Source organism: Emys orbicularis, chromosome 5 (genome assembly GCF_028017835.1).
Source record: "Emys orbicularis isolate rEmyOrb1 chromosome 5, rEmyOrb1.hap1, whole genome shotgun sequence".
In the NCBI taxonomy this organism is placed as follows: domain Eukaryota; kingdom Metazoa; phylum Chordata; order Testudines; family Emydidae; genus Emys; species Emys orbicularis.
Window position 1 is genome coordinate 44,787,869 of NC_088687.1, and position 20,968 is coordinate 44,808,836.

At 37.4% G+C, this 20,968-nt stretch overlaps 1 protein-coding gene across 1 annotated transcript in view; it reads right to left on the reverse strand.

The window, feature by feature from the left end:
* Positions 1-3,311: 3,311 nt before the first annotated feature.
* The window catches only part of ANKRD50 (ankyrin repeat domain containing 50), a 45,694-nt gene continuing 28,037 nt past the window's right edge, over positions 3,312-20,968 (reverse strand). The window contains exon 3 of the mRNA XM_065405624.1: positions 3,312-6,859. Coding sequence (XP_065261696.1) covers positions 3,312-6,859 — 3,548 coding nt within the window. The remainder of the gene's footprint in view (positions 6,860-20,968) is intronic.

A 20,968-nucleotide genomic window follows, 5' to 3' on the forward strand; every position in this document is an offset into this window, starting at 1 on the left:
TCTTGAGAGAACTTTTGAAATACACAGGAAAATGACCACACATTACAGCAATGCAAATATGGTATAAACTGTATGTTTAGTTTCTTTTGCCCCAGGAAAATAAAATAAATACAAAAAGCACTGTCCTCCCATAAATAGTTCATTGTGGCACATGCACATTTATCAAGCCTTCTGGAACAGGATATCAAAAATCTTTGCTCTTACAATTTTTCAGGTGTTGTCAGGGAAACACAGCATATATTATTCTGCAATTAAGAAAGAAGTGCTTATTCTGTGTATTATGTACAAAGTACACAAAATAAACTTCTGAAGCGCAGAGAGTTACACTGAGAAGGCAGCCTTAAAATTTAGGCACATTACAGTAATTAAGGTAATTGTACTGCAGTAATCACATTCTTAGTTTTCTAGGTGGACTACCAAGCATTATATGCTTTCATCCCAGGCAGCTGATTAAACCATTCCAGGCAGAAACTCTTCTGTTCATAGCATCATGGAATTGGCCTAAAAGTGCAAAATTAAAAAGTTAAATTTGGGAATATTCCATATACATACAGTATATACAGAAAGACAACTACACACATAGTTTCTAACTAAAGATATTTAGAAATATGAGTCTTGAAATAAAGATTTTCTTTAAAAACAAAAATACACAATTGCATTCACTATCCATCCAGGCACTCATATGGCTCCAATACCTATGGAAACTTTTGAAAATATTGCCAAAAAAAGGCAACAAGTGGTGAGAGCTGGAGTTCCATTCCTGGAAATCCTTGGAGATTAGATTGGCAATGAGTTTCTCCATGATGAAGTAATATTTTCTAACATGATGTTCCATAGGTAATTCACTCAAAATAATCAAGATTAATCTGTGAAATATTTTTCGGGGCAGGCACTGAGATGAACTTGAAGAAGTATTCGATCTCTGGTTTGTTGGTTAGTAGAATTTTTTTTTTTTTTAATTGGGATGTGGCAAAGAAATAGAGAAGACATCAAAGTAAAAGATACTTTTGAGGCTGCACCATTCAGCTGTCACCACAACAAATGATATGCAAGTTTACATTTAAAACAGTTGTAAAAAGATTAAAAAGAACGCAAAAGCTACTCTTTGGTCATATTTCACTTTAACACTATGCAGGTGGGCAGGTGTTAAATTGAAAAAGAGCTAATGAACAGAGTCAACATATAGTTATAAAATTATACATGGTTATTTCCACAAACTTTTCTTATATTTTAAATCCATTTAAGTCAGACAATTCTAAAGAGTTAGCAAATTGAATGATTGTATCTACGCTCCTGCACAGTTTTGTTCTGGTGGACTCCTTGACACAGCTTTCACAGTTCCATGATGTTATTTTAAACAATTAAGTGAAATGAAATTCAAAACAGTGTTTGGGGTGCTCACATTATAGAAGAGTTATGAAATAAAGAGACTGATTATGCAGCATTTTAACCTTATAAAATATTATATGGAACAGGGGTAAAATTTTCAAACATACAAAAGTGCTGTAGGAACCTAAATCCCATTTTCAAAAATGACTAGCACATTTTGGAGTCTAACTCCTGTTGACTTCTAATGAGATTTAGGATCCTAAGTAACATAGGTGCTTTTGAAAATTTTACCCCAAGACATCTACTAGAAACAAGGTGGCAGCTACAGTTGCTATATAATTGAAGATAGTTTACTGAAGATAGTAATACTAAAGTTTTATATAGAGGCAAGCTCTGAATGGCCTTTGTCTGAGCCATCAAGTTGTTTTAACTGGTTAGCATTAGAGCTGCATCAAACATTTGGGGAAGCAGCTTAGGATTTTGTATAATACTTTGGTTTTTTCCCTTTACAATAAACCTCAGGAACTAAACTTGTAGCCTAGGAATAGTAGGAGGGGACATACATGTCAGTGAAAATGACTTCTACATTCCAAGGCGGCCTGGGATAAAAACCCTCTTTTTTTTTTGCTAGAATAAGATGTATGAATGTCTCACCATCAGGTAATTGACACAAAACTAATAAGCAACTTTCACAAAAAAACATCCTTGTTGACTTGCTGCAAGACTAAGCCAGCTAACAAGAACATTTTTGTTCTAAGAAGGAACAAATCTGGTCTGTCAGCATTCTAATGTTAATGTAAACAAAGAAAAGAAATATTATGGGAAATAAGCAATGTATATGAAGCTTTTGCATTTCAGAAAGATGCTGCTCCTCTGAAATTCAAATGTTTATTGGGATCATTATTAATAAAGTCACAATACCTTAACAAAAACTCAAACTTCATCAGGATGTTGCGGGTATAAAGGTTGGAGGAGAGTGAATTAACTATTTAACTAACTCCTGGATAATTTTCTGTTGGAAAAAAAACTATTAAAAGCTGCAGAATTTGTGCTTGAAAATGTATTACGTAGAGAGTGAGAAACCAAAATTAATTTCATCTGGAGTCTTAGATTATACTTAAGAACCTTTGTATGAATACACAATTCCCACACTCAGAAAACTGGTCCCATAATGCAATCCTACAATGAGATGCATGAAGGCCATTTAGAATCCCATCTCCTTTAAAAAGGCATTGTTCTGTACTTCTCTCACTGCAGGATATAGGCCACATTAAATATTTCAATTTAAAGTTGTAGAGAACTTATTCTTGTAACCTGAACATATATTTTACAGTTTCTTGAATAGTGTATATGTAAACAAATGAATTTCAGTGTAGCACTGAAAATATAGCAAGGTATTTTAATGTTAGCCTTTCAGTTGAAAATAATGCCGTGAATTAAGAATGTATGAAACATGCTACTTATTCAGCTACTTATCAAAAGTACTGGAGCAACACCTTGCCTTTAGCTTTATATCATTTACAAGAAGGTGTATTGATCATCCAATTGTTTTATTCTGACGTTTTGAAAAACATTTTATAATGTAGAAATCCAATTTGACACTTCACAATTTTGATTAAAAATTTGTTTAAAAAAAATTACACGTTATATTTTATTTATTTAAAATGCACATATTTTGTCTATGGGTTGTCTACATGGTGCATTACTGTGTACCAGCTAAGATGCAAGTTCTAGTGAATACCAGTGTGTCGTATGCTGTCCATGTGGACCCTACTGGCGTGCATTAAAATCTCCCCAGTGTGCAGTGACATAATACTATTTGGGACTATGTCAACATGCACTAAGGAATTTTTAGTGTGCGCCAGCAGGGTCTACATGGCCCGTGCAATACAATGGTGTGCACTAGAACTTACACCCCAGCTGGTGCACACTAATGCACCATGCAGAAAAGCCCTATGTGATTATGATAAGCGGCTTACCTATTACAGTGGTGTTTCCTTCTTGTAGTTGAAACTTGGGTCAGTTCCCTCAAGCTGAAGTTTTAAGGCTTGCTTAAGGCTTAGTTCTGTCTCTGCAGGAGGACAGCCTTCCAAAACTTCCTGAAGTCCTCTCTCCTGTCCTGTTCGTGGGACAGAAACCCTACCAAGAAAAACCTGATTGCTTTGAAGGTGATAATTTGGGTTTGTCATTATTCCATTTCGCTTCTTCTGTTCCCCACTCTGTTGGTGAATTAGGAATTGTTGCTGAGGTCGACCAACTTCTTGTGGAGATGGAGGGACCAAAATTTTGCACTGTGGCTCTGCTGGAGTTGATTTAAGTGGCACACTGGTTCCAGATTTAGCAACAGGTATTCGTTTATCAAACTGAGTCATTTCATATTCTAAAACTTTTGGTTGAGAGGAGCTGCTCGGCTTGATTTTTTTCCCGGCAGATCCAGATTTGCTGGAGTTTTCTGTTTTTCCCCCTTTGTTTGCTTTAGTTGATTTCAAACTAGGTTTTACTTGGCTCCATTCAAATTCACTACTTGGTGAATTATGATTCTGACTTAAGGAATGAGTTGTGGAAGAAGGAGAAACAATTGACTGCCTGCTTCTGCTACGAGGCAGTGAATGCTGCTGTATTTGTTCTGTAAATGACATACTATGGAAACTATCTATAGGCACTGTCTGGGCAGTTGCTGTAGATGACGTAGTACGCAGAGAAGAGTTTTTGGAACTTTTCAGCGAATTATTTGATAAGGACGACTTCTGGCGGTCCACTGTAGAATCTGGAGATTCTGAGGGAGAACTAAAAGCATGAGCAGGCCCATTAGACAAACCACGCATAGTAGGCTGCATATCTCCTCCACCAGTGCTCCCTGAACTATTTGATTTTATTGTTAATGACTGCATTTTTGAAGAGACTGACTGCAAGGGTTTTTGCTCCATTGTGTGGACTGGTGATGGAGTGCAGCCATTTAGACTAGATGCACCATATTTTTCCAGTAATTTAATAATCTGAGAATGTCCATTTTTTGCTGCAACACGCATAGCAGTACGTCCAAATTGATCTGCATGATTCGGATCAGCACCATGCTCCAGCAATATCTGCACAACATCAATGTGTCCTTCTTGTGCTGCAATGCAGAGTGCAGTAGCACCTTGATTACAGGTGTGGTCAACTAAGGCTCCATGCTCAATCAAAAGACGAACTACTTTCACATGGCCTTGCCAAGCAGCAGATTGCAAAGCAGATCGCTTCTCATTGTCTGCAGCATTCACATCAGCATGGTATGTTATCAGTATCTGCACCATCTCCAAATGGCCTTGCCAGCAGGAAACATGGAGTGCTGTCCTTCCTTCTGCATCGCTTGCTTCTACATTTGCACCATTTTCTAAAAAATACTCGGCCATTGTAAGCTGGTTTTCTAATGCCAAGATGTAAAGTGTTGGCCGGCCATCAGCATCTTTGTAGTTTACATCTGCTCCATGGCTGAAAAGTAGTTCAACTATATCTCTATGACCTTCTAAAGCAGCAACTCGGAGAGAATTTCTCCCATCGTAGCCTCTCTGATCAATGTTAGATTTATTTTCCAGTAATATCTGTACACAATCATAGTGACCTTCTTGTGCAGCCAGTATGAAAGGTATACGTCCATCATTATCAATTTCATTTGTTCTAGCACCTTGTTCTATAAGTGCTTCACATATCAACCTGTGACCTTCAAAAGCTGCCATGTGCAAAGGTGTCCATCCTGCATCATCTCTATGATTTTCATCTAGGCCTCTGTCCAGCAGAGTCCGTACTACTTCAACATTACCTTGGGCAGAGGCTATACTAAGAACTGTTCGCCCTTCGCTATCAATGCTGTCCACAGCAGCACCCCAAAATAAAAGAGCATTTACAACTGAAGCATGGCCCATAGAGGCTGCTGCCAGAAGGGGTGTACGGCCATTATTGTCAGTGTGATCCACATCAGCTCCTCCTTCTAGAAGTAAGTCAACAACATCTACATGCCCTTCGTAGGCAGCTACCAACAGTGGAGTCATACCATCTTTGTCACAATGATCTACTTCAGCACCACGGTCAATTAAAAGGCTAACCACTGAAGCATGCCCCTTACTAGCAGGTACACAAAGTGCAGCAACAGACAGAGCAGTCCTTCCATCCACATCCTCATGATTTACCTCTGCACCATGGTCAAGGAGGTGCTCCACAATCTCTTTATGTCCCATGTATGCTGCTGCAATCAAAGCTGTTCTACCTTCATTATCAGCTTTGTTGACTTCAGCTCCATGTTGTAGCAGATTCAGCACTATATCTTCATGTCCTCCCCATGCCGCTGCTCTCAAGGCTGTTCGACTGTCAGCATCTGCACAATCCACTTTGACTCCAGCGTAAAGGAGTGCAGAAACCACCTCGGTGTGTCCACCCCAAGCTGCAGATCGTAGTGCTGTCCAGCCATCATGATCAGTGTGATTTACATTAGCCCCACATCCAATCAAACAATTGACAACCTTGGTATGTCCTTGTCGAGCAGCTAAAGTAAGTGCTGTCTGCCCGTGAGTATCTTCTATTTCTAAATCTGCTCCTCTAGAAACAAGTAAATTAACAACATCAAGATTGCCACTATATGCAGCATTAGCTAACAATGTTCTCCCATTTGAATCACACTGATTTACTGATGCTCCATTATCTAACAGGGTCCGAATGGAATCTTCTCTTTCCAGAGCTTGTCGTACAATGCAAGATGTACGGTCATCTTCACTGTTGACATGAGCACCAGCTTTTACTAGCAGTTGTAGTACTTCCTGCTCTTTGGGGATTAAAGTGGACAAAGAGTCTTTGACTGGTGTGCCATTCCATATCATCCACAAAGCCAACTCAGAAGTCTCTAACTGCAAATTTGAATTAATTAGATGCAATGCAAATTCTTGGGCCTCTAATGGTGTCAAATCCTTTGCTTGACAAGTGTAACTCATTGCTAACATTCTGTGTCCCTCTGCTGCATTACATAAATATTTCTGTGTACAGTGCTTTACATCCAGCAGCCATTCTGCAAAACTGTAATGAAACAAAATTTTAGTATTTCCTAGCCCATCAACAAGAACTTTTGACAGAACATCTAGTTTGCGTTGAAAGTCTTCCATAGTCAAGGTCATGTTTTTGGTCCACACTGCATGATACAATTCTGTTGTAGTCAATGGCCTACAAGCTGCAAGAATTACATTCAGAATGGGCTGGACCTTTGCAAACTGTTTTCTTACAAAAAGCCTCTGACAAAGCCAGAGATAAAGGCCATTTAGTGTTCCAGGAATGTCACGGATCTCTCTTAGCATGATAAAATTTTCCACAACTCCATCTAGGACACGTTCTAGATATAAAAAGCAACCACTGCTTTTGATGTGAAGCTGGTTTAGCATTTCTGCAGTTTCTTTTGTGAGATGTTGTCTCAGTGCTTCTTCTTGATCTAAACGATGGAGAATATACTGCTGCACATCTTTCACGATATATGCCTTTCGGAGATCATCTAGACTTATTTTTCGAAAACCTATTTAAAAAGAGACAAGAAAGATAAAGGTCAATGAACAATTCTGCGGTTTAGTTTTCTACTAGTTTTGGTTGTTCAATATTACAAAAGAAAAAGGCGGCTTTTGGAGAGGAAGTTTGGGAAACAGGAAAAATGATATATGTATCAACACAGTATATCTGATATTCAATGACATATCTAAACTAATAGTAGCGGAGAACTGTGCTATAATATATAAAGCAGCATATTTTTTCATATTCCACCAAAAAGAGAAATGCACATTAGTAAACAAAACTGAACTGGACCATGGGACAGAGATTGTGACACTGTTAGACAATGCCAAGCACACTGACAGCACATAAATAAATAATTAGAAATAGTAAAAAACTGATCTGCACCCTTAACAAAACAACACATTCTATATTAGGAATATGAGAAATTTAGAAACATAGTTGTTTTTGTTTGTTTGTTTGTTTGATGGACCGTCAAGCCCAACAGCTCAGCCTTTTTATTTTGGTTCATCTTAACTCCACTTTCTGCTTTTTAAGAATACTCTTTAATTCATTTGAAAGTTGAACTCTAATCTTGGCTTCACAATCATCTACACAATAATTTTAATATATTATCCTTTGTGTGAAAGCGTTGTGCCCAAAATTTCCATTTACTCAAACTTTCTTAACTTTCAGATTATGACATTTAATTTTTCAACCTCTTAGAAGTCTATAATTAATAGTGATTAATCTCTTGCATAATTTGGGGACTTTCTATTAGGTCGGCTTGAGGCCGCTTTTTGAACAAGAAAGATTTAGTTTAGTTTAGATTCTTTAGACCTGTTCCCCTCCCCTCCCCCAAACCTAAACTGAAACTCTTCAAGGCAAAGAACTGAGATACCACAATGACTTAAGCAAATGAGTAGCCCTACTAAAGTCAAGGGGTACTCAGAGCATACTGAAGTCAATAGATGCAATGAAGAATTCATATTATATGAAGATGATGAAGTAGTTTCCAGTTCATTAACTGAGGAGGATGTTACACTTCATTTACTAGGGATAATCATTTAAAAATCAGTAGGACTGGATAATTTGCACCCAAGAGTCCTAAAAAGAGTTGTCCGAGGAAATTTCTGGCCCACTGATACTTTTAATAAATCTTGGTGTAACGTGCCAATATTAAAAAAGGTAAGCATGATGACCCAGATTATAATAAACCAGTTAGCCTGACATCAATTCAAAATAATGGAATATCTGATATGGGGTTCAATTGATAAAGAATTAAAGGTTAGAAATACAATTAATGCCCATCGACATTGCAAACAAACCTGATTTCATTCTTTGATGAAATTACAAATGTAGCTGATAAAGGTAACTGCGTAGATATAATATGCATACATTTTTGATTTAGCACCACACAAAACATTCTGATTAAAATAAAATAAGTACTCTAGAGTACTGACAGAGCACATGTGAAATATATTAAAATCTAGCCATTTGACAGATCTCAAAAAATGTCAATGGGGAATCATCATCAAATGAAGTGTTTCTAGTGGGGTTCTACAGGGATCAATACTAAGCCCAATCCTATTCAACATTTTCATCAATGATCTGAACGTAAATATAATATCACTGTCGATAAAATTTGCAGATGACAAAGACTGGTGGATTGTTAAATAATGATGTCAGTCATACAGAGTGATGTGAATCACTTGGTAACTTGGGCCCATTCAAAGAAAATACATGTGAAAAAGACACCCCTGGAGCAACACAAGTTCCATTGCCCTAAGTACTGTTCACACCAGTGCTATGTCAGCGGGAGAGCATCTCTCGCCGACATAGCTTCCGCCTCTCGCAGAGGTGGAGTAATTATGCATCTTCACCACACGCACTACAGCTGTGCCGATGTAGCGCTGTAGTATAGACTTTCCCTGAGAGACCTAAATCTGTTTATCAAAAGAAGAATGAGAGGTGACTCAATTACAATCCATAAGTACCAGGGAGAAAGTACCAAGTTCTAAAGGGCTCTTTAATCTAGTGGATGAATGCATGACAAGAATCAATGGCAGTAAACTGAAGCCAAACAAATTTCAATTAGAAATCAGGCCTTTTTTTTTTTTTTTTTTTTTAAAACAGTGACAGCGATAACCACTGAAACAAACTACTTTGGGATTCTCCACCTTTTGATATCTTCAGATCAAGACGATGTCTTTTTGGAAGATATGGTTTATTCAAAAACAAATTATTGAGCACATACAGGAGTAACTGGGTGAAATTTAATAGTCTGATATACAGCACATCAGACTAGATGAGGCCTTAAAAACTCTATGAATCTATGACTATTCCCATGCTTAAATCTTTGCAGACCCAGGGAATCTGACATGATGACCTGTGTGTAAGTGTAAAAGTACAAGTAGGATCTAAAAATACTGTTATTCTGTTAGGTACTTATTACTTATTTAGCTTCCTCATTAAATCATAGTAAGCTGTTTGCCTTTTTAAAAGTTGCTAAAAACTGGGGTGAGGATTTCAGTACTTCCCCACTATTCTGTATTACCTAAATAACCTTGTTCTTTAAAGTGCTGACTGATTTCTGTATCTAGCAAAAATAAAATTTCAACACAAGTACTAAAAACCTCTATAAAAAGGATGACTAATCTGAATCTTAAAAAATGATCCGGGCAGGTAAGAACAATTATAATTACTAGTATTGCCCTCTGAAAATTAAAATTTTAATATACTCTAATGCTGAGAGTTGAGTACACTGTACATTTCAGAAAGAATTAAGCATACCGTTTTAATATTTTACTCAATTCTTGTTTGAAATTAATGCAGCTATTTCAATTTGGAACAACATTATAGTTACATACTGTAGAAAAAGATAATTCACTCACATTAGAGGAAATTATGGTTAACAACAAATGCATAATGATGGAGAATTTCCAAGTTAAAAATAAATACAATTTACTGCAGATAGCGTGATCATCTTTATCTCCTTTAACAGCCTTCAAAATATTGAAAGCGAACACTGTCAGAGATATATTTAACTATCTTTTTAATCCTGTAAATTGCACAGTATATGATTCTGCAAATGAAGGTTGTAACGTAGATCAATTTCCAACTTCTTCGGTAGTACAACGAACCAGGTTTCCTCAATGTCACGTGGTCCCTTTGTCTTCCTCTCTGTTCTTAAGAGGAAGAAGAGAAATCATTATACATACAAGAATGCTATACTTGGAAATATGTCAAAACTGGACTCTTGGAAGTTTTAGTAGCCTGCTGATTCCCAGAACGTAGCAGATGGATAGAATGTAGTGTATAAAAAAATTCAGTTACATGTAGCACACAACTGGTCTCTGTCATTTGAAACATCAGTCTTCACAGTGCCAAGTTTTGTATTTGCCACAGATCGTTTTTTTCTAAACAATAAAACATAATGCTTGCATACCACTTTTCTGGAAGCTACAGAACTTTAAGAAACTCTAGAAGTCACAGAAACAGCAATTTAAGTTGCTGAGTAAAAAAAAAAAAAAAAATTCTAGGCCACAACTGTACCTCACCATTCCAGTGACAGACAGTAACCTCATCCATCCACAGTAACAACGTACACACATTTTCTTAGAGTCAGCTAATCTGCCTTAAAAACTTTTTTTTTTTTTAAACCAAAAGTGGTCATCAAACCGCAAATTATCTTGGGGGAGAAGCAATCATGTGGTAACCAGTTCAATCCAGTTTTGACCATTATTCCACAGAGCTAATAGTTTGAGGTGATACAATAAAAAATGGCATTGTTTGGATCTATGTTTTGTTTAACATGACTTCCAGATCTAAATACTCAGTTTACAAATTTTGTTCTAGCTGCAAATTCAACCTGGGTTCTAAGACTTAAGATGGATTCTCCCCTTTTCAAGCACCCTCACTAAAGGTTCTGCATCCCATATTAGGCCCTCTGTGGTACCTATGCAACCCCAATTACCTTCATGGGGGTTGCATATATAATACTGACTAGAGTTTAGTGAACAATTCTGTTAACATTACTGAAGAAAGAATGTAGTCTAGCTTAGGGATGCAGTTTCATTCCTTTTGGAGCTTAGGACTGGACCTAACTACACACACCGACATGAGATGCAGCTATTTCTAGAGTGGAGGGTGGCAGCAAGCCAGCACACAGCATGCATCATCACAGTGCTATAATGAGGGAGGGATATTCTGGCCAAAGTAATCCGACTAAAACCTTGATAAAGGAACCACAATATCTTTCACCTCCAAAAAAAAAAACAAAACAAACAAACAAACAAACAGCAGAAAGGATCCTCCCAATTCCACCCCGTTTTTTTTTTTTTTTTTTTTTTTTTAAGTGTCATATGAAAGCAGACGGCAGAATACTTAAATTAATGGCCTTGGAAGAATGATGGACTGAGCTGTCTCTGTCAGGATCTTAACCCCATACTTCCATAGAGATATAGGTATTTTAAATTGAAGCTCAGACTATGTCATCCTCTTTATCATGTATAAATGCCATTCTGAAAAATAACTGAAAAAAGTCAGAGTTTAAAGCCAGTAGAAACCACCAGATCATCTAGTCTGACCTCTTAACATCACAGGACACCAACACCACCCAGCACCCACAAACTAAAACTAACAACCAAAATTAGACCAAAGTATTACAGCCAACAGGAAACTAGACTATTATATGTCACAGACAGAGAACAGGAAGGATAGGGGTGCAACCCATACCAGAGTCTCCTGCAATGGCAGCAAAATGATTGGGCATATTTAATTTAGATAATCCGAGCAAGTGACCAGCACTCCATGATAGAGAGGAAGGTGAAAAAGCCCTAAAGTCACAGCCAATCTGACTTGTGGGAAAATTCCTTCCCGACCCTACATTTGGAAATCAGTTAGACCTCAGCATGTAAGCAAGAACCATCCAGCTGAGAGAACACGCTTGGAGCCACCTCAGAGCACTGACCCACGCCGTCCAGTGTCCCATCTCCAGCAATGGGCATCTCTGATGCTTCAGAGGAAAAAGAAAAAAAACCCACCAGAATACATGCGGGGGCGAGGGGGAAGAAGAGGAAATCCCTTCTTGATCCCTACAGGCGACCAGCTGAAGCCCTGAAGTATGAGATTTTTGGAACATCAGACGTAAAGCAGAAGGGACCACCATGGCTGCTGAGCTCTGCCCACATCATCATGAGCCACCCCATCATACAATCCCATTCATAAATTTGTTCAGTTCTCTCAAAACTAATTATGTTGCTTGCCTCACAACTTGTATTGGGAGGCTGTTTCAGAACCTGACTCCTCTGATGGTCAGACAATTCCTTGTCATTTCCATCATGAATTTGCTCACAGCCAATTTATATCCATTTGTTTCTTGTGCCAACAGTATCCTTTAATTTAAGTGGCTCTTCCCCCCTCCCTGCCCTGGTGTTTACCTCCCTCCCTCAAATGTCTTTATAAAGCACAATCATATCCACTCTCAGCCTTCTTTTTGCTGAGCTCTTCTAGTCTTGTCTCGAACTACATGCTCTCCATTTTCCTTTGTAATAAACTTTATACACAAAAAGTTAGAATTACAAGAAACGAAGTTCTAAAATTTCCATTGCTAGCTCAGACTGAAGGACTAAATTAAACAAAGTTGTGATATTTTCTAAACAATTACCTAAAAGGAAGGCATTTTACGTGTCTAAACAAAAATCCTGCAAACTTGCTTTCCAACCACATCAGACATAATAAGCCACTTTCATTAGGCTGTCATGGATGAAAAGCATCAAAACGTTATGAAAAAGCTCATTTTGTTAAAGATACATTCCCATTACCTTTTTGAGCTCAGCAAAACAGGAGAGCAGCAGACACAACTTACGGTCCCACGACCCTGCTTTTGCATTGTTCAGATTTTTCTTACAACACATAATTTTCTGTCCAATATGGATTTCCCTGATTTATTAAGTTCCCTGGCAGCTCTGTAAACAGTTCAGTTACAAATGCAGTTCTTGGCATCCCACTGAGGTCTTGGGTCATTCAAAAAAAAAAAAAAAAAAAAAGAGATACTTTAAGAGTAAAAGGACCCCTTTCAAACCTTAGTACAACAAATATACGTTCTGAACAAATTGTGTTAAATACCTTATTTTTTCCTCTCAAACATTTATCTTAATCATTTTATTAAATACAAATTTAAACCAAACATATTATACATATATAAGGAAGGATGTGTATATATATATATATATATATATATATATATATATATATATATATATATATATATATATACACACACACACACACACACACACACACACACACACACACCCTTCCTTCACTTAACTGAAAGCATCTTAAATATTTATGATGAAAGAGAAATACAATATTTTAGCTATGAATAATTTACACTGCTGATTTAAAAAAGGATTTCAATTAGGTATTTATATGAACTTTTATGCATAACCTCCTCATAAGGAGCTGTGTGATACACAGAATATCATCCACCTGAAAACTGAAAAACCGCATTTAACTTTTTTGCCTAACCATGTGCAGCACATTGTACATTTCACATTCCATCACACTCACCAGACACACCTGCAATATCAAAATATGACAGAATGAGTTAGAGCAGCCTCAACTTTGAATGTTGTTGCTTTCATAACCCTGCATCACTGCATAAATATTTATTTATTCCTTAAAACTTCATAAATAGAACACAGGCTCTTAAGTTTAGAGCATCTTACCTCCCCCAACCTGTAAGAACTATTAATTACTAATTGATTAAATAAAACAATATTAGAGAGTTTTTACAAATGCAAACAGAACTTCATGTTAGTTAATATATTATATTCCATGATATCAACCTGTGCAATGTTAATCAGAGAAGTGCAAGAAGAGGAGGCGAACATCAAATAGCTAATAAAAAATCATACCCACTGGCGAGCACTGCTCCCAATTTTAGCCTCCAAGCCTTTGAGTAAAAGTTTAAAAATTTTAGTATAAGAGTACAAAAACTTCACAACTATATAGATATATGGGACAAAATATGTCTTATAATCAAGCTGTACAATTTCACACAGTGAAATCCACTACTTGTGAAGCCTTTTCAATAACGTGAAAACTATTTTAAAAGTACTTCTTTAAACCTCTAACACAAACTGTAGGATAACATGGATTTTCTTCTCATTAATGAATCTCTCTTGACATCTACATAATAAGATCCCAGTATGGTAATTTTGGGTGTCACTCTAAAGCCTATACTGTCTGCAGAGTCAGTATCAAGCGATGGAAGCACAGATGAGGGCTCTTTTTATTCATAATATCACCATCTTCAATCATTAGTGGGATTAGTGGTCTGTTACCATCCAATTTTTACGTTCACACCCATTTTGACTTTATAAATTACCCCAGTGAGACAGCAAGCATCTATGCCCATGACTAGGCCTAGACCATCATGGTAGCAGAGCAATTACCACACTTATTCTATGGCTAATTTTGCATGCAACAGTTTTATTGGTTGTATGAGAAAGACTGCACAGATGGAGAATTACTTGGCTCAACTGCCACAGTTCTTCAAAACAATGCACACCACACAACCAGCACACACAATAACTCAAAAACAGAGCACATCACCGCAGCACCTAGCCATCATTTGCTCACCTGTACAAATTCACACAACTGTCCCACCGCAACACAACCCAGGCACCAGTCAACACAATCAGCAAACATAACCCCAAACATCACTCAGAAGCCTAGAATGGCTGTTGAGTCAGTGTGAAGCAATGAAAACAGCTACAAGCATGGCTGAGAGCTCTTTTTGTTTAGAATAGCACCAGGTTCAACCACCACTGAGATTCGTGGCCTGTTTCCATTTAATTTTTTACTTCTCAGACTTTTCTTTTTTAAACACAGGAATTTAGGAGTTACATCCATGCAATAGCATGGGCTTTCAGTTGCTTTTATCAATTTTTTTTTTATGTGGATGACTGAAAGAAGAAATCTCAGCTCCACAAGGGACAATCGATTTTATTAGTAGAATTTAGGAGTAGCATAGACAAAGTAGTTAAGAGTCAGACAAACAAGTTGAAATTTTGAACTTCAGTAAAATCTGATTATAATTTTTACCATAATTCTCCTTAATTGCTTAGGACCTTTTCATTTCCTAATTTTAGCCAGGATCACAACTGGAAGGACTAAAATACTGGAAGACAGGCTATTCTCAACATCCTACACAACCAAAACCAGGAAGTAGCAGAAAATGTATTAGAAAGCCTGTGCTCCCTAGATTTCTAGCCCAGAAGATATTCAGATAAACTTCAGAATTTTTTTAATGATGACCCAAACATCTGAACCAAAATGCTGGATAAACTGAAGAGCAAACTATCTTGCAGTATTCCAGAGGAGGCAGAAACTTTGCATGAACCACACCGGTGGAGAGGAAGGGGTGGATTCAGATATGTTTTAGAAAGAAAAGCCTGCAGAGATGTTTGGGCCACTAACTGCACCTTAGATACCAGGGATCTTAGCTCCTCCCTCTGATCTTGTGGAAGCTTCTCAATGCATGGCAACATCTTGCCCAGTTCAAATCTCTGTCGTTTAAGAATATTGCCTGGTAATTGTAAATACGCATCTGGAGAACAGATGAGGAACAGATCTTCCTGCCAAATAAATCAAGCTTTTTAGGGTCCATTTTTCCCTAGGAGTCATCTTGGGAAGCCTCTGTTGCTTGAATCTTTCATGTTAGTAACATTACTTGTAAAATTAGTTCCATGCAAACTCCATGAAATTTAATACTTTGCCATTTACACTGTTGTGAATTTTCTAAAAAATAAAAATCATGATTCCCAAAAGGGCCCTTGCTATAAAACATGCTTTCCAATCTTCTACTCTTTCTTGCATCTCTTCTCCGAAACCTCTCCAATTTATCACCAACCTTCTTGAATTGTGGACACCAGAACTAGACACAGTATTCCAGAAGCAGTTACATCAGTGCCACATACAGATGTTAAAAACCCTCTCTACTCCTACTTGAGATTCTCCTGCTTATGCATCCAAGGATTGCATTGGCCTTTTTGGCCACAGTGTTGCACTAAGAGCTCATGGTCAGCTAATTAACCACAATGACCCCCAAATCTTTTTCAGTATCACTGCTTCCCAAGAGAGTCTCCCTATTCTGTAAATCTGGCTTACATCTAGAAAAAAATAATGTATAACTTTATATTTGGCTGTATTAAATCATATTATTGATTGCTTGTGCTCAGCTTACCAAGCGATCCAGATCACTATGTATCAGTGAGCGGTCCTCATTATTATTTACCATTCCCCCAATTTTTATCTCATCTGCAAACTTTATCAGTAATGATTTTATGTTCTCTTTTAGGTCATTAATAAAAATGTTAAACAGTATAGGGCCAAGAACCAATCCATGCAAGTCCCAACTAGAAACACCTGCTCAGTGATGATTCCCCAATTACAATTATATTCAGAATTATCAGCCAATGTTTAATTAATTTACTGTGTGTCATGTCAATTTTGTATCATTTTCATTCTTTAAGCAAACTATTAAGTGGTACCAAGTCAAATGCCATACAGAAGTCTATTACATCAACACCATTACCATTATCAACCAAACTTGTAATCTCATCAAAGAAATAAAGTCAGACACAATCTATTTTCCATAAACCCATGCTAATAGGCATTAATTATATTATACTCCTTTAATTCTTTATTAATTGAGTCTCGTATCGGTCATTCCATTATCTCACCCTGGATTGATGTCAGACTAACAGGCCTATCACTACCTGGGTCATCCCATTTACCTTTTAAAATATTAGCACAACATTAGCTTTCTTCCAGTCTTGTGGAACCTCCCCAGTGTTCCGTAAGTTACTGGAAATCAACATTAATGGTCTAGAGAGCTTCATGGCTAACTCCTTTGAAACTTCTGAATTCATGTTATTCGAACCAGCTGATTTAAAAATGTCTAACTTTAGTAGCTGCTGTTTAACATCCTTGGATGGAAAGTGTTTCATTATCATCAGATCATATGAATACATCATCTGTTCCTTCACCCTCAAATACAGAACAGACATATTTATTAAATACTTCTGCCTCTTATGCATTATTATTGATAATTCTACCATTTCCATCTAGTTATGGCCCAATACCATGGTTAGGATTCTTTTTGGTCAAAATGTATTTAAAATACTTGTTCTTATTGTTCTTAACTCTGCTAGCCATAGATTTCTCCTTGTGTCAGTTTTCTAAAATTCCAAGCTTTCTAATAATTTCTAAATGATTTTGTGTATTCTAATTTATAAAACCCAGAACCTCAATGGTACTGGGGTTTGGGAGAGTTGGAGGAGAGGGGACAGAGGACTGTCATTATTTAAGCCATCTCAACATTTTATATTCAAATATATATAAAAACCAAGGTCCAAATTTCTTTGAATTCATATAATTGCTCTCCGTGACAATAAGTTATTCTTTCTTTGTCTGCTAACTCAGAAAGGTCTGAAAACAATTACACTATTCTGAATATAATATGTGTTTGTTATCTAACAATGTTAACAAAAAGCCAATTTGTATTTTAAAAAAGTGTTGATCTCAATACTGGAAAAAAATATGTTTCATCTAGTAAAACTTGTTGAATAATTACACTATGGTTATCTTCCGTCTGTTAGTTCTTTTGTCACAACTGTGATCTAAATGTAGGGATAGTTGTTTTCTACCTGTAGTCTAAAAAAACAAAAATTAAGTACGTACATACCTAAAAATCTGGCCCTTTGAAACAACAGTTAGCAACTTATTTGTGAGCAGAAATATTAAAAAATTACATGGCAAAGTAAAAGGTTATGAAAAGTAAATTTTAAATATGGGTAAGTATCGGCTTCTCAATGCCAAGTTTCTTTAAATAAAACTGCTTTGTTATAAAGTACCTAAAGCTATTAAGTACCTGAAAGCCTATGCTGTTGCATAGGTGTAATTCATAAAGTCACACATAAAAAAAGGCCCAAAATGGCTAAGAACTTAAAAATTGGATGGTAACAGACCGCAAATCCAAGTGATGATTGAAGCTGGTGATATTCTCAACAAAAAAAAGCATTCCATTGCTTCACACTGACTCAGACATTTTAGACTTCAGAGTGACACACGGTGACAGTCCTGGAATCTTATATAGATATCATGGATTAATTACTTGTGGCCAGATGCCACGTTTAACAAATCAGTTTATTCTTAGAAGGCCAACCACCATATTTTTACCAGTTAGAGGATTTTTTCCTTTAAAATGAAGTTATCACTTATCAGATTAAGTACTTTTTTTTGCTTTGGAAAGTAAACACAAAAAAATATTTTTAGCTTTTCACGGTCTATGCAAATTTCAGCACCAAGCACATTAGAAATACCTAAAGACATACTATAGAATCTGTAAAGGAATGCTAAAAATTCCTAACAACCCCTAGCAAGTATAGTGAAAAGACTATGTTTAATACTGCCATTCACTTGCCCAGTAGTTAGATATTCATAATTAGACTATAGGGGAAGTGCACCCGAGGGGTGATGAGCATTATGGGAGTGGGAAGAATGAATGGGGAAAAGTGAAATGTTGAGTACATGAGAAGGGTGAGCAGCCATGCGAGGAAAGCTACTGGTGGCATGCACAAGAGAAGGAGGCAGGGGAACACTGCCTCTTCCCTGACTTTTCCACTCAGTGAACTGAAATTGGCTCCCCATGGAAGGGAGTCACTGCTCCAAGTGAGGGCAGGTCAGTTATGTGGATCTGCTAGTGTTCCCTCTCTTCTAAGGACCCATATTCTTTTTCACTTCTCAAGCCTCTACTTCAGTCTGTTTTCCCTCAATTTCCCTTGCCCCATATGAGTCAGCATAGCTATTGCCACACCTTTATGCCCCTCAAAGTTCCACTCATGTCACTCACTCCTCATTTCCACAGGCCCACGATTACTTCCTGTGTACCCAACCCAAACGCATCTTCTCCAGAATTTTTTTGAACCAGTACACCCATATATCAATCTACTGCCTTTCCTTTACTCACCAGCCTTTGGTGTCCCCAACCCACCTGGATTCACCATGTCCACTTATTGATGATATCCCCACCCACAACCTCCCCAGCCCATTGCCAATACCACTTAATCATCTATCACTACTGTGAGGTTGAAGATAGATAGAAAATAGAACCCTTTGTTCAAAATTCTGAATTCCATCAATTCTCATTGGTGCTTCTTCCTATTACTCAAGAGGGAACTGAAACCCACCACTCTAGCTTGGTAGATCTGAAGGTAGATAAAATGCCCTAAGGCCTAATATTCTCCCTCACTTGGGGCTACCTCTGAGGTAGAGTAGAGCAGAACATGTACATGGGTGAGAGAATTGTGAAACAAAATAAGAACAGACAAATACTAGTAGTTGGAGACAAAGGTCAAAAACTTCAAATGTGCTTGATCAAGACTCTATATTCCCAATTTAAACATGTAAATACTATTATGACCATGCACAAGTTGGGGTTTAAGCACACAACCTGGACATGTATTCAGCATAAGGGTGTTGCAAAATTAAAAATGGGTTGGTTCCACTGTTTTTTGTTTCACTTTGTCTGTCCCTATATGCACAAACACACATTCACAATACACAGACCAGGTGGAAGAAGAATGTCCAAGGGAATACTCAACTTCAAAACTGATTTTTAATTATCTGAGTGACCTACAGGTTAACAACTTCCCCTGAATGTTGAGAAGGCTACAAGAGACTAAAGCACACTAAATAAGACTAAGAAAGATAAACAGTATCTTCTGCAAAGTTCTAAAACAGTATATACTAATACATCATACCATTGGGGAAGAATTAGCATTAGATAATTGTTTATTTCAAACAACATACTAAGCTGAGCACTGAACAAATTAGCAAACAAAATCTAACAGACAAAAGACAGATAGAAGCAGGTATGGCAACCTGGTTAGGTTATTTCTTTTAGAGACAAAAGATAAATTCAGACTACAAAGGTAGGCAGGGAGTTCGATCTGTGGTACAACAATTACAAAAATCAGCTCAGAAAATGTTTTCCAAGACAGAAAGCCTGTAAGAAAGTGAAAACATATCATGTGACATTTCAGTTTCCTAGATCTCAGTTAAAATATTACACAAAGTCAGAAGAGTTGAATGAAATTCTGAAGAAAGAGCAAGTGAGAGTGTTTAAATAACCTATGGAGCCAGAGACACAAGATGGGTGAAGTAATATCTTTTATTGGACTAACTTCAGTTGGTGAGTGAGACAAGTATTTGAGCCACACAGAGCTCTTTTTCAGATCTGGGAACAAGGTACTCCAAGCTAAACAATCTGTTCCAGCTGGCATTTTGCTGTGATGCTCGGAGTACCCTTCTCAACACCTGAAGAAGAGCCCACTATTAAAATATTTGTTCCCCATGTAGGTTCTTGGACTTCCTAGTCATGAAGTACAAGCTGGTGGGTGTGCTGGAGAAAAAGTTTCTTGGACTGGAGAGGCAAATAAAGATGCTACTGAGAATCAGAGAAGCTGAGGACTTCCTAAACAGCCAGGTTTGGGAAATATCAGTATACCAGGTTCAAGGAAAAAAGGAACTGGCGAGAGAGAGAGAGACAGAGAGGAGTCCTGGCAGTTTGTAACCACCAGAGGTAAAAAGGTCATGGCAGCATTCTACGTGGCTGGAGATGGACAAAAAAGGGCAGGCAGCGGCCACCAGAGAAAGAAGGACCAGGAGGAATGCCACACAGCTAGAAGTTTCCAATCAATAGCATGTCCTCAACATGACAACTGTGGAAGATACCTCTCAAGAGCCAGCTGGTCCAAGGGAACGGAGAGATGTACAGGACACAACTATGAATGGCAGCTTGGTTACACCTGTATGAAAATCAAGCTTGCACACAGATCTCCAACATCCAAGAAAGACAGACTATACTTGTTAGGGATTCAATATTCAGAAGAATCGAAAGAACTCTCTTCAAGGGACAGGTGGACAACAGGAAGGTGTGCTGCCTTCATGGAGCAAAGACACAAGACATCACTCTAAGACTGACAATGCTTCTGGAGTTGACGGGCATGGATCCATCATTAATGTTTCATATCATGTCACATGATATCTCCTGGTTAATAGCTTA